Source organism: Bos indicus x Bos taurus, chromosome 23 (assembly GCF_003369695.1).
Source record: "Bos indicus x Bos taurus breed Angus x Brahman F1 hybrid chromosome 23, Bos_hybrid_MaternalHap_v2.0, whole genome shotgun sequence".
Taxonomy (NCBI): Eukaryota; Metazoa; Chordata; class Mammalia; order Artiodactyla; family Bovidae; genus Bos; species Bos indicus x Bos taurus.
Window position 1 is genome coordinate 23,010,292 of NC_040098.1, and position 14,045 is coordinate 23,024,336.

At 37.2% G+C, this 14,045-nt stretch overlaps 1 protein-coding gene across 3 annotated transcripts in view; it reads right to left on the reverse strand.

Moving 5' to 3' along the window:
* MMUT (methylmalonyl-CoA mutase) overlaps positions 1–14,045 on the reverse strand; it is a 41,314-nt gene that overhangs the window by 26,467 nt on the left and 802 nt on the right. For all 3 annotated transcript variants that reach the window (XM_027524096.1, XM_027524095.1, XM_027524097.1), the window contains exons 2-5: positions 7,180–7,604; positions 5,977–6,344; positions 2,772–2,929; positions 1,858–2,029 (exon numbers count right to left, since the gene is read on the reverse strand). In XM_027524096.1, coding sequence (XP_027379897.1) covers positions 1,858–2,029; positions 2,772–2,929; positions 5,977–6,344; positions 7,180–7,564 — 1,083 coding nt within the window. In that variant the 5' untranslated portion in view covers positions 7,565–7,604. The remainder of the gene's footprint in view (positions 1–1,857; positions 2,030–2,771; positions 2,930–5,976; positions 6,345–7,179; positions 7,605–14,045) is intronic.

A 14,045-nucleotide genomic window follows, 5' to 3' on the forward strand; every position in this document is an offset into this window, starting at 1 on the left:
CTTAGAATTAAGAGCCCAGGTGCCTAGTCTGTGCTTAAGCAATAAAACATTGCCTCTTATAATCATTTGAAATACTAAATATTTGTTGTGCTTATTTTTTATCACCTAAATAATCTTCTATATGAGCATCATGAATGCAATACATTGTCTACTTAGATTATTAATATCCTTCATCTCATAATTCACTATTTCCTAATTACCTTAAGTATCTACTCTAATGAGGTGGCCAAAACTGGTGATGATTTATTAATAAAACAGATAAAGAATGGACTATGAGACAGGAAATATGACTTCTAGTTTATTCTGTTCCTAACTGTGATCTTGGCAAGTCACTAGACCTTTCTGAACTTTAGTTTGCTGCTGCTGCTGCTAAGTCTCTTCAGTCGTGTCCGACTCTGTGCGACCCCATAGACAGCAGCCCACCAGGCTCCCCCGTCCCTGGGATTCTCCAGGCAAGAACACTGGAGTGGGTTGCCATTTCCTTCTCCAACGCATGAAAGTGAAAAGTGAAAGGGAAGTCACTCAGTCGTGTCCGACTCTTCACGACCCCATGGACTGCAGCCTACCAGGCTCCTCCGCCCATGGGATTTTCCAGGCAAGAGGACTGGAGTGGGTTGCCATTGCCTTCTCCAGAACTTTAGTTTACTTAGCTGTAAAAATGAGGGGATTAAGCAAAAAAGATTACTGAAATTCCTTCCAAAACTGAAATCTGTATTTTTCCATTTATAAGTACCTGAAGTCATATGTAATATGGATACTTCTAGTTTTTATTTGCTTTTAAATGTATAAAAGCAATGTAACTTTAAAGTTATAACTTATTTTTGATATATCAAAATAATTCAATATATTAAGAAAATGCATGTTAAAAAGATCACCACTATATAATTTTTTAATTAAGTGAAATGAAAATAGATTATCCAAGTGACAATAGTTTTTAAGTGGTTTATTTGCATGGATGCTTACTTAAACATATAACACATACATAAAAAGTATGTATAACACCAACTTTAATGAGGAAGTTTTGTGTTAAGAATTTTAATCATTAAAATTACTTAAGATGATATTAAATTATAACTGTACTTCTTCCTCATCATCACTTATTTTTTACTGTTAAAAAAGTAAAACACACAGCCATACAAGCTAAGATTTAAATGATTTTATATTGTTAACCACTAGAGGGAGCAAATTTTATTATAATTTGTATAAAACATTAAATATGCATTATGCTTCAGAAAAACTCAGAGAAGGCAATGGCACACCACTCCAGCACTCTTGCCTGGAAAATCCCATGAACGGAGGAGCCTGGTAGGCTGCAGTCCATGGGGTGATGAAGAGTTGGACACTACTGAGTGATTTCACTTTCACTTTCATGCATTGGAGAAGGAAATGGCAACCTACTCCAGTGTTCTTGCCTGGAGAATCCCAGGGACGGGGGAGCCTGGTGGGCTGCCGTCTATGGGGTCGCACAGAGTTGGACACGACTGAAACGACTTAGCAGCAGCAGCAGCATGATGTCTGCACAGGGAGGTGTCACCTTCTCAACTTTAGTCAGACACTTAACAAATTGTGACCAGTTTTTAGTTACTGCACTTTTTTTATTTAGCTAGCTGTGCTGGGTCTTATGGAGAAGGCAATGGCACCCCACTCCAGTATTCTTGCCTGGAAAATCATGGACAGAGGACCCTGGTAGGCTGCAGTCCATGGGGTTGCTAAGAGTTGGACACAACTGAGCGACTTCACTTTCACTTCAGAACAATTGTGATTTTCAAATATTAGCAGAAAAGTTCTTAAATGCATTTCTTGCCTAGGCCAAGTTGCTTAGAAGAAAATAAATGACTTCTTAAAATTCATACATACTTGCTCAGTAAGTGACCATCCTGACGTCTGACAATGTGCTCTTAGGAGAAGAGATTTAGAGTTTTTAGGCTGAAACATTTTCTCTATTAAGTGAGCCCAGAGTCTTCTCCCAGCTCTCATTTTTGCTATTTCCATATAAAAGTTCATTCCAATTCCCCAGAAGAAAGACAACCTAAAATAGTAATGTTAAGTCCAAAATCTGATTATAAAATGGAAAATAAAACTAAATGCATCACACAGACATACACAAAAGCTCAGATTTTAATTTCAAATAACTTAATTTGAATTAAAATCAAAGCATATATACTTCAATAACCTTAAACCTATAATAGAAGACTTGTCTTTTAAAAGAAAAAAGACAAATCTGTCTTGAAAATTATATTTACATTTTTGAATTATTTTTCAAAATGTGTCAGTTAATTATTTTCAGAATAGCAGAGAACGAAATTCCTCTAATTTACAAAGAAGTATGGCACCCCACTCCAGTACTTTTGCCTAGAAAATCCCATGGACGGACGAGCCTGGTAGGCTGCAGTCCATGGGGTCTCGAAGAGTAGGACACGACTGAGCGACTTCACTTTCACTTTTCACTTTCATGTACTGGAGAAGGCAATGGCACCCCGATCCAGTACTCTTGCCTGGAGAATCCCAGGGACGGGGAAGGCTGGTGGGCTGCTGTCTATGGGGTCACACAGAGTCGGACACGACTGAAGCGACTTAGCAGCAGCAGCAGCATGGTCAAGCTTAACTCTGCATTTTATTAATAATTATAAAGACTACTGGCTTATTCCCTAAAAGAATCTGGTATATTTATACACACAAATTCATTTTATCAATATATTTTGCTATACACTCATAAAATAGTCCTATAAACTTTTTAACGTTGAGGTAATATTTGAGTTTAATTTACTCACCTTGGTGCAAATTCATCAATGGTCAAGCCAGCTTGGAGTCCAGTTCTGCAGTACTCCAAACCATCTGCTATAGTATAGGCCAGTTCCAGAATGGCATCAGCCCCTGCTTCCTGCATATGGTATCCACTAATTGAAATTGAATTAAATTTTGGCATGTGCTATATAAAATAATAAAAAACACAACTTTAAATAAAAATATAAAAAAGGTTCTATTAAATTTATTTTGTATGAGACAATACTACTTGAAAATGATGTTCAATTCAGATATAATATTAACTGAAAATATTTAATGTTTAGTTACATTCATTTTTCAATTTAAATGGCTCATCCAATGAACCACAAAGGACTACATGTACCTGTTTTATTTCCTAGTGAAAAGGAATCATCAACCATTGATCAGCACCAAAAGTTAAACATTGAATTAGTTGGCTGAGATTAGGAATGTAACCTTTGGCTCAAGAACTGAATGATAACATCTTTAATTAGAAATTGATGCCTCTGACCTCATATGAGGTCCTAAGACTTCAAGTCTTTGGGCATATGTGCTGAAGATGTATAAATTTAATTATTGTTAACTAGTTATTAATTATCCGAACATGAATAAGTACACAGTGGGGGGAAAAAAGAAAACGATTCAGTGCTAGTACTGTATGTGAAAACTAAACAGGAAAAACGCATGACTTAAAATTCAAAGATTTCAGTTTGATTTACTATGACATTTAATGCTTAGGATATCTCAGACAGGTTCCTTCTATCACAATCACTAATCCACTATTCCCCTAAAATGTCATGTTAGATAGGGTACATATCACACAGGACCTGCAGAACCAAAAAAAAAAACAAAAACTATTATCCTTCCAAGAATTAATCAAAAATAAATAATAAATACTAAATCACAGACACTCATTACAGTGGGTTCAGAATATGAACTCAAGTCAGAGTACTCAAATTCTAGTCATATCACTTAACTAGCCAGGGGACTGTAAGCTAGTTTCTCAACCTTGTTATCCTGTGCCTTCCCAAAGTATAAAACAGATATCATAATTCTACCTTTCTCATGGAGTTGTAGGATTAAAAGAAATGACTCACCAAAACCACTTAGTATTATGCCTATATATAAAGTATTGAAAAAAAAGTTAGTTGTTGGTATGGTATGGATTATCTGTATTTTATACTTGCAAATACTTTTTATAACCAACAGCTCTTGAAAAAACGTTCATCACAAAGTAATAAGGGGACTGAATTACATGGCCTTGACAGACTACTTGAGTATACTTAGAGTTACAAAGAAAGCAGCAAGGAAACCAACAGGTGCTTCCCTACTGAGAGCAGTTTAATAGAATTTCTTTAAGAATAACAGAAATATTAGAATACCGGAATAGTATTCAGTCTTAAAAAGGAAGCAAATTCTGACACAAGCTACAATGTAGATGAACCTGAAGGACAGTATGCTAAGTGAAATAAGCCAGACACAAAAAGATACTCTATGATTCCACTTACAAGTACAAACAGAAAGTAGAATGGTATTTGCCAGGGGCCGAAGGGAGGGCAGAATGGAAAGTATTTAACAGACAGAGATTCACTTTTGCAAGATGAAAACAATCCTGGAGATAGATGATGGTGATGGTTACACAACAAAGTGAATGGAGTTAAAGCCACTGAATGGTTTATTTGGAAATGACTCAGATGGTAAATTTTATGTTATATGTGTCTTGCCACAAGTAAATTTTTTTAAAGGAATAACATAAAAGTTTACAAAGTACTTCAATATAACATATTTCATCAATATCTGAAACTAGCACATTTATCACTTACATGAAGAATTATATAAAGCAATCTTGAACTTGCAGGTGACATTAGAATCTTTCACAAGGTTAAAAGTCCAAGTCCATGATAGCAGATTGCTACTATCTACCCCAAGAACCATTCTCCACTTTCCTCTTGTATATGAACCATGCAGTCAGAGTGCCAATGTGTTCTACATTTCCAATCTCCTCTCTGTGTGTCCACTGAGATGTAAATAGAAGTTTGGTTTTTTCCTTCTGGAAGTTCACCTTTAACCAGAGGGGTGGAGTCCCTCTCCTCAAACAAAGTCCACCTCCCTACTTCCTTAATCATGAGTTGGCACACTAAAAATAGAGGAGAAAGCCAAATGAAAGGATACAGGAATCCTTATGGCTGTGGAGCTTCCATATAACCAAGACCTTGACAGCCTACCTTCCAACTTCTCTTAGATGAAAGAGAACTTCTCTTAGTATCTTCATTTACTTAAAGGTACTACTATTTGTGTGTGTGTTTGTCATATACTGCTCAACTAAATCCTCCTATGCATGTCTGTGAAATTGAAAAAGGTGATAGGCATGTATAATTCTAAACAATTCACATGGGCAGATGGAATCTATGAAAAAAAAAACAAAATGGAAAAGTGTAAAGGCTAAATATCAAATGAGAGTAGGCAATACTAGCAAGGGTACTGAGAGAATGGCAATTATAAGAAGTAAAGAGATTTAAATAAAAAACATTTGATGACATAATAATTTGCCCTTTACTGTGAAATAATGGTCTAATTTTAAGGTAGATAAGAAAAGAGCACTGTCACCAAAAAGTAAAGTGTGAATGACGGGGGAAAGTATAAATGAATTACTTAGAAGAAATGAAGCTTTATGTTTCCCTGTGGAAGGATTGCTGCTAATATAGAAATACTATAAGAACCTTCTTTTCCTACCACTCTGGGGAAAATGAACCTACTTCAGGGGTGAAATATTAGGGATCTTATTGTGGTTGCAGATACAAGTGATATCTTCTAATCCCGTTTTCTTGCAGAAACAAAGTTGCTATTTTGATTCTCATCTATCTGACACCAGTGTCTATTCACAATTCTGAAATCTGGAGAGAAATAAAGAAGTGTAAATAATGAGCCCTCCCTGATTCTAACAATTATCAGAGAATAAAAATTTTAACAATAAAGAAACTACAATAAAGGCCTACTGTTCAGACTCCTATAGGTAATGACAGACCATAAAACTAGTACATTAAAGACTAAAAAATAAAAACTAACAATATACATACAAACACAAATCCCACATCCTGACTATACTATAACTACTACTCAGACTCAATTACCAAATTCAAATTAGGTTATGGCATTTTATAAAAATTCCTACATTCTAAGAACTATAGTAAAACCTATAATAACAAAGGATACCTTTGCTGTATATTGGAAGATGTCAGCAATAATTTTCATGGATGGTTCTGGAGGAAAAATATAAGTATTTCTGACCATAAATTCCTTTAGTATATCATTTTGGATTGTACCAGTAAGTTTCTCTTTAGGTACGCCTTGCTCTTCTCCAGTTACTATAAAAGTTGCAAGAACTGGAATAACTGCTCCATTCATGGTCATGGAAACTGACATTTTTTCTAAAGGAATTCCATCAAAAAGAATTTTGGTGTCTTCCACAGTGTCAATAGCAACTCCAGCCATTCCAACATCACCACGAACTCGAGGGTTGTCTGAATCATAGCCACGATGTGTTGCCAGATCAAAGGCAACTGATAATCCTTGTTGACCAGCTAAATATATAAGGAAAAATAAGGTAGGATTAAACAGTCTGGCATCAAAGTAAACTGATTTTAACACTACTAAAAGTCCTGACTCATCTCATCACAGTCTACTTTGATAATAAACAATCTTTATGCTCAAAACAAACTTACATAAAGAGACTTTAGCTCCTAAGAGTCTGTTGTTTCCCATGTACTAAAAAACACACAAAGTGAATTCCAGACTTCACTATAATAAAGAATAGAAGGAATAAAACAGATTGATCTCATGTCCATCTGAGGATTTTTTTATCTTAACAATTCGTGATAGAAATATTTTTAAGATTCATGGGAAGATATGGCTGTTTATATACAGTTAACATTATTTAGTACTTGTATGCTCATTTAGTTTTGCTCTTGTCTTGGCCGTTGAAACTTAATGGGAAATAGAATTATAAAAACCACTCAAAAAACTAAAATCTGTACCACATTATTTGTTTATTCCTTTCTTTGGTCATCTCATAAACCATTTTCCCCTCCCACTCCTATCCTGACAGTTTTAATTAAAAGCTTTTCAAAGGCAAAGCCAATGTCTCAGAATTTTCTTCATATAACTTCACCTAATTCCTTTTATACAACGTGCATTTAGGTATTGTTTTCTTTCAAGAATTGAGCACTTTATTCCGGGTTATCTATTTTTTTGACCATGTAAATTGAAAAACATTTTTTCTTTGAGAGTATAGCCTTGACCTCTAGATTATAAAGTGATTATTAGCTCTATAGAGATTAACTAGCCTCCCTCCAAAAAGCCAAGATGAGGAAGTGTTATGTTTGACCATAAATACTACGTCTCAAATTAAAATCTCACCCTTGATATTGTCCTTATAGAACTTGTTGCTCTCTTCCACAGTACTGAAACCAGCATACTGGCGGATGGTCCAGGGCCTGAAAGTGTACATGGTGGGATACGGTCCGCGTGTGAACGGCTTCATGCCTGGAAGTTCTTCAGGGAAGTCCTTGGTATCCCGGCTGGAATATAAGGGCTTTATGGAGATCCCCTCTGGGGTGTGCCATATTAGTTCTTCTGGGTTTTTGCCTTTCAACTGCTTTTTAGCCAGGGCAGCCCATTCTGGATGAAGGGGCTGTTGCTGATGCAGAAGTCGTTGCCAGATAAGCCTGGAGCCTGATGACCCTTTCAGCTGCCTCAGGTGATTAGGTGAAAGCAAAAAAAGCCGAGTCTTAGCCCTCAACATGATGGAACATGGAACACGCCAAACAAGAACAAGAACTGACCTAGAAAAAGAAGCACAGTGCATATGTATTTGCAAGACTGGCAAAACAGGAGCTTACTGGTGAGAAAGAAAAAGAGAAAAAAGAGTATATGAGTATGATTTCATCTCTTCTCCTTTTCTGTTCCCTACACGTAATATTTTATAACTTTGGTCCCTCATGTCCACAACTACTATCATTGTTCTGGTCTAGTCCTCTTCCTCAAGAGCCTCTCCGGTGGTTGTGTTGACCAGGCTTAGGCCCCTCTCATCCATTCTGCACACTGACACCAATGCAGAGATGATCATGTCACACTTCTCTGAACATTTTCCAAAGATTTTCCATCATGTAGAGGATGCAGCATAGCCTCCTAATTAATTTTTCACTCAGAAGGTTTTTATTTAACATCTATATTATGACAGACATTGTACTGGATGCTGGAGAAAAAAGGGGTGAATAAAACAGACATTTAAGCCCCCTATGCCCTGATCCCTGCTTATCTTTCAGAATTACCTCTGCCTTTGACCCACTCCAGTACTCTTGCCTAGAAAATTCCATGGATGGAGGAGCCTGGTGGGCTACAGTCCATGGGGTCACAAAGAGTCAGACACAACTGAGTGACTTCACTTCACTTCTTTGACCTCTACACATTTTGTTTTCTAGAATTTCTGGATTACCTACAGTGCCCTGCATGTGTCAAAGTTCCGTGACTTGCCCCTGCTCTTCCATTGACCTAGAATGCACTACTTTGGCTAAGGCATAACCTCTGGTATGCAGGGCTTTCTATGTGACAGGTACTGTTTAAGGACTTCATGTAGAGCAGCAATTTTAATCCTCAAAACACCACCAAGAAATAGGAATTTATACTAATATTATCCCCATTTTACAGATGAGGAAACTCAGGCACAGAAGAGCTAGTATTTAATCCTGGAAAGCAAAGTATTTGACTAATACATTCACAGCCTGTCCTTGAAACTACAAGCTGGATTAAATGGCCTCTTCAGTATTCCATACCACAGAGCTCTGTTTCCCTCTTTATAAATCTACCATCTCCCACAGTTCAATAGATTAGAACACTGCTTTTTATGTTCATATAAGATATAGTTCTATGTTTTGTTTCATACAAAATATATGTATATAAAATTTCATATATATATATATATTCTCTTCTATTCCATAAACTGATCTAATATCAGAGCTATATATTCCTGATAATTACCCAGAGTCTTACACTACATAACTAAGTCCAATTTCATCATTTTACAGACGTAGAAATTAAAGTCCAAAGAAATACAGAAATAAAGTAGCTTATCAAAATTCCATACAGAAAAGCAGTACTGAAATTTCTGAATTATTTAATGCTTATCAGAGTCATACAGTCTCAACATGCAGAGCCTAGTATTTAAAAGGATTTTGAGTGGAAATTTTTATTAATATATTCATGATTCCCTACAATACATAAAACAAGTAAAGTGAGTTCAAAATTCTATTTTCCATACCATTTTTCATCTATCAATTTAGTGAATTTTAAACAAAAATAGGAATACCCAACATTTGTTAGGGAATTATAAAACAAAAAGGAATCCAATTGGTGGGAGTATTAACTGAGATAAACTATGTAAAAAAGCAAATTGGTAACATGCACAATCTCTGAATGATCATGCCATTCCACTGAGGATCATTACTCCTGGGAAAATTATTAGACAAAATACACATTCCCTAGTGGTTTTACTTATAGTTAGGAAAACTAAGAAACATTATCAATGAAGAAATAAATAAATTCAGTATTTAAAAATTATAGAATTTTATGTAGCTGTAAAAATATGTTTAGGAATTGGGCAAAACTAATCTTTGATGTCAGAAGAGTGGTTATGTGTGGTGACTAGTTAAGACAGGAAGAAAGAAAGGAGCTCTAGGGTGATGGTCTTGATCTGAATTCCTATTACATAGATGTGTTCAGTTTGTGGAAATTCATCAAATTTTACAAATATGATACGTGCATTTACCTATAAGTATATTATACATAACATATTATACATAAGTTAAAATGTAAAATGTTATGCATAGTGTCTTTAAAAAGGAGATAGGCTCAAGAAGCATTAAAAGATGTGTCCTAGGTAAAAATTGCAAATACAACAAAAACAATTCCTATTTTTTTAAACTAGTATGCCTTTTATTCTATTAAACTCGTGGAATCCTAGACCTCCATCTTCTTCTGAGCCATAAACTACAGGCACTAGCTTAAAAGGCCGATGAGAAGAAATAACTTATAACTGAACTACTAGGGTAGTAATGTTATAAAAAGTAATCTAATAAAATGGATAAAAAACAAGCTCCTACTGTATAGCATGTGGGACTATATTCAATATTCTGTGATAAACCATAATGAAAAGAACATGAAAAAATGTACATATATGTATAACTGAGAGGCTTCACTGTACAGCAGTAATTAACACTCAGGGTAACTCTAGTGGTAAAAAATCTGCCTGCCAATGCGGGAGACACAGAAATGTGGGTTTGATCCCTGGAGAAGGAAATGGAACCCACTCCAGTATTCTTGTCTGGGAAATCCCATGGACAGAGGAGCCTAGTGGGCAACAGTCCATGGCATCCCAAATAGTAGGATATGACTGAGCACACATGCAGAGTACACAGTAATTAACATAACATTGTAATTCAACTATACTTCAATAAAAAATACATTTTTAAAAAAGTAATCTGAAAACTGCCTGAGAGTACGTTGCAGAAGATAATATCACAATCATTTCATGCAAAGTGCAGGTTCAGTTCAGTCGCTTAGTCGTGTCCAACTCTTTGCGACCCCATGGACTACAGCACTCCAGGACTCCCTGTCCATCACCAACTCCCAGAGTTTACTCAAACTCATGTCCATTGAGTCAGTGATGCCATCCAATCTCATCCTCTGTCGTCTCCTTCTCCTCTGGCCTTCAATCTTTCCCAGCATCAGGGTCTCTTCAAATGAGTCAGTTCTTCGCAACAGGTGGCCAAAGTATTGAAATTTCAGATTCAGCATCAGTCCTTCCAATGAATATTCAGGACTGATTTCCCTTAGGATGGACTGGTTGGATCTCCTTGTTGTCCAAGGGACTCTCAAGAGTCTTCTCCAACACCACAGTTCAAAAGCATCAATTCTTCGATGCTCAGCTTTCTTTATAGTCCAACTCTCACATCCATACATGACTACTGGAAAAACCATTGCTTTGACTAGACAGACCTTTGTTGGCAAAGTAATGTCTTGCTTTTTAAAAGCTGTCTAGGTTGGTCATAACTTTTCTTCCAAGGAGCAAGCGTCTCTAAATTTCATGGCTGAAGTCACCATCTGCAGTGATTTTGGAGCCCAAAAAAATAAAGTCTGTCACTGTTTCCACTGTTGCCCCATCTATTTGTCATGAAGTGATGGGACTGAATGCCATGATCTTAGTTTTCTGAATGTTGAGCTTTAAGCCAACTTTTTCACTCTTCTCTTCCACTTTCATCAAGAGGCTCTTTAGTTCTTCTTCACTTTCTGCCTTAAGGGTGATATCATCTGCATATCTGTGGTTATTGATATTTCTCCCAGCAATCTTGATTCCAGCTTGTACTTCTTCCAGCCCAGTGTTTCTCATGATGTATTCTGCATATAAGTTAAATAAGCAGGGTGACAATATACAGCATCGACATACTCCTTTCCTGATTTGGAACCAGTCTGTTGTCCTATGTCCAGTTCTAACTGTTACTTCCTGACCTGCATATAGATTACTCAGGAGGCAGATCAGGTGGTCTGGTATTCCCATCTCTTGAAGAATTGTCCACCGTTTGTTGTGATCCACACAGTTAAAGGCTTTGGCATAGTCAATAAAGCAGAGGCAGATGTTTTTCTGGAACTCTCTTGCTTTTTCGATGATCCAGTGGATGTTGGCAATTTGATACCTGGCTCCTCTGCCTTTTCTCAATCCAGCTTGAATATATGGAAGTTCACAGTTCACATACTAAAGCCTGGCTTGGAGAATTTTGAGCATTACTTTGCATGCATGTGAGATGAGTGCAATTGTGCAGTAGTTTGAGCATTCTTTGGCATTGCCTTTCTTTGGGATTGGAATGAAAACTGACCTTTTCCAGTCCTGTGGCCACTGCTGAGTTTTCCAAATTTGCTGGCATATTGAGTGCAGCACTTTCACAGCATCATCTTTCAGGATTGGAATAGCTCAACTGGAATTCCATCACCTCCACTAGCTTTGTTCGTAGTGATGCTTTCTAAGGCCCACTTGACTTCACATTCCTGGATGTCTGGCTCTAAGTGAGTGATCACACCATTGTGGTTATCTGGGTCAAGAAGATCTGTTTTGTGTAGTTCTGTGTATTCTTGCCACCTCTTCTTAATATCTTCTGCTTCTGTTAGGTCCCTACCATTTCTGTCCTTTATTGTGCCCACCTTTGCATGAAATGTTTCCTTGGTATCTCTAATTTTCTTGAAGAGATCTCTAGTCTTTCCCATTCTATTGTTTTCCTCTATTTCTTTGCATTGATCACTTGAGGAAGGCTTTCTTATCTCTCCTTGCTATTCTTTGGAACTCTGCATTCAAATGAGTATATCTTTCCTTTTCTCCTTTGCCTTTAGCTTCTCTTCTTTTCATAGCTGTTTGTAAGCCCTCCTCAGACAACCATTTTGCATTTTTGCATTTCTTTTTTGGGGAGATGGTCTTGATCACTGTCTCCTGCACAATGTCACAAACCTCCGAACCTCCGGCCATAGTCCTTCAGGCAACTCTTTGTCTATCAGATCTAATCCCTTGAATCTATTTGTTACTTCCACTGTAAGGGATTTGATTTAGGTCATACCTGAATGGTCTAATGGTTTTCCCTACTTTCTTCAATTTAACTCTGAATTTGGCAATAAGGAGTTCATGATTTGAGCTACAGTCAGCTCCCGGTCTTGTTTTTGCTGACTGTATAGAGCTTCTCCATCTTTGGCTGCAAAGAATATAATCAACCTAATTTCAGTGTTGACCATCTGGTGATGTCCATGTGTAGAGTCATCCCTTATATTGTTGGAAGAGGGTGTTTGCTATGACCAGTGCGTTCTCTTGGCAAAACTCTGTTAGCCTTTGCCCTGCTTCATTCTGTACTCCAGGGCCAAATTTGCCCGTTACTCCAGGTATTTCTTGACTTCCTACTTTTGCATTCCAGTTCCCTATAATGAAAAGGACATCTTTTTGGGGTGTTAGTTCTAGAAGGTCTTATAGGTCTTCATAGAACCGTTCAGCTTCACCTTCTTCAGCTTATTGGTTGGAGCATAGACTTGGATCACTGTGATACTGAATGGTTTGCCTTGGAAACAAATAACAGATCATTTTGTCGTTTTTGAGATTGCATCCAAGTACTGAATTTCAGACTCTTTTGTTGACGATGATGGCTACTCCATTTCTTCTAAGGGATTCTTGCCCACAGTAGTAGATACAGTGGTCATCTGAGTTAAATTCACCCATTCCAGTCCATTTTAGTTCGCTGATTCCTAAAATGTTGATGTTCACTCTTGCCATCTCCTTTTTGACCACTTCCAATTTACAACCAGTCCATCCTAAAGGAAATCAGTCCTGGGTGTTCATTGGAAGGACTAATGCTAAAGCTGAAACTCCAATACGTTGGCCACCTCATGCGAAGAGTTGACTCATTGGAAAAGACCTTGATGCTAGGAAAGATTGAAGGCGGAAGGAGAAGGGGACAACAGAGGATGAGATGGCTGGATGGCATCACCGACTTGATGGACACGAGTTTGAGTAAACTCCGGGAGTTGGTGATGGACAGGGAGGCCTGGCATGCTGCAATTCATGGGGTCACAAGGAGTCGGACACGACTGAGTGGCTGAACCGAACAGAGATGAATTTACCTTGATTCATGGACCTAACATTCCAGGTTTCTATGCAATATTGCTCTTTACACTGTTGCAGGTAGAGCTTTACAAAATGCAGGTAGGGCTTTCCTAAACCTGGATAAATGATAGGAAACAGCCCTATGTAGGTGAGTTCCTGAAAATCGCATGGCAAATTGGTAAAGACTGGAAATAGACATCATTTTTAGATAAGAACACAACTTTGGCTGATGGAAACAGGATTTCTGAAATTTTCTCAAAAGATCCATCAACAGACACTTTAAGCAACCAAAGAAATAATATGCAAAGCAAATATAATAAGTTACAAGTGATTAAAATGTGTGAAAGAGCAACAGTGAAGCAACATTTGCCCTAATGATGAAGCAACATCTGCCACACCCTCAAAAAAATACGGGTAAAACACCTACATACAGTTCTGAATCAAATCCCTTTCAAATTTGTTTACACGGGATTCTACTTTAACAGCTAGCCGCCTCCAATGTTCGGCCAACTTAGGTGAGAGAGGACAACACAGAGCATGCAAATTAAATTTAGTATCAGCATAAATAAGTCTTTAAACATAAAATACTGGGAGA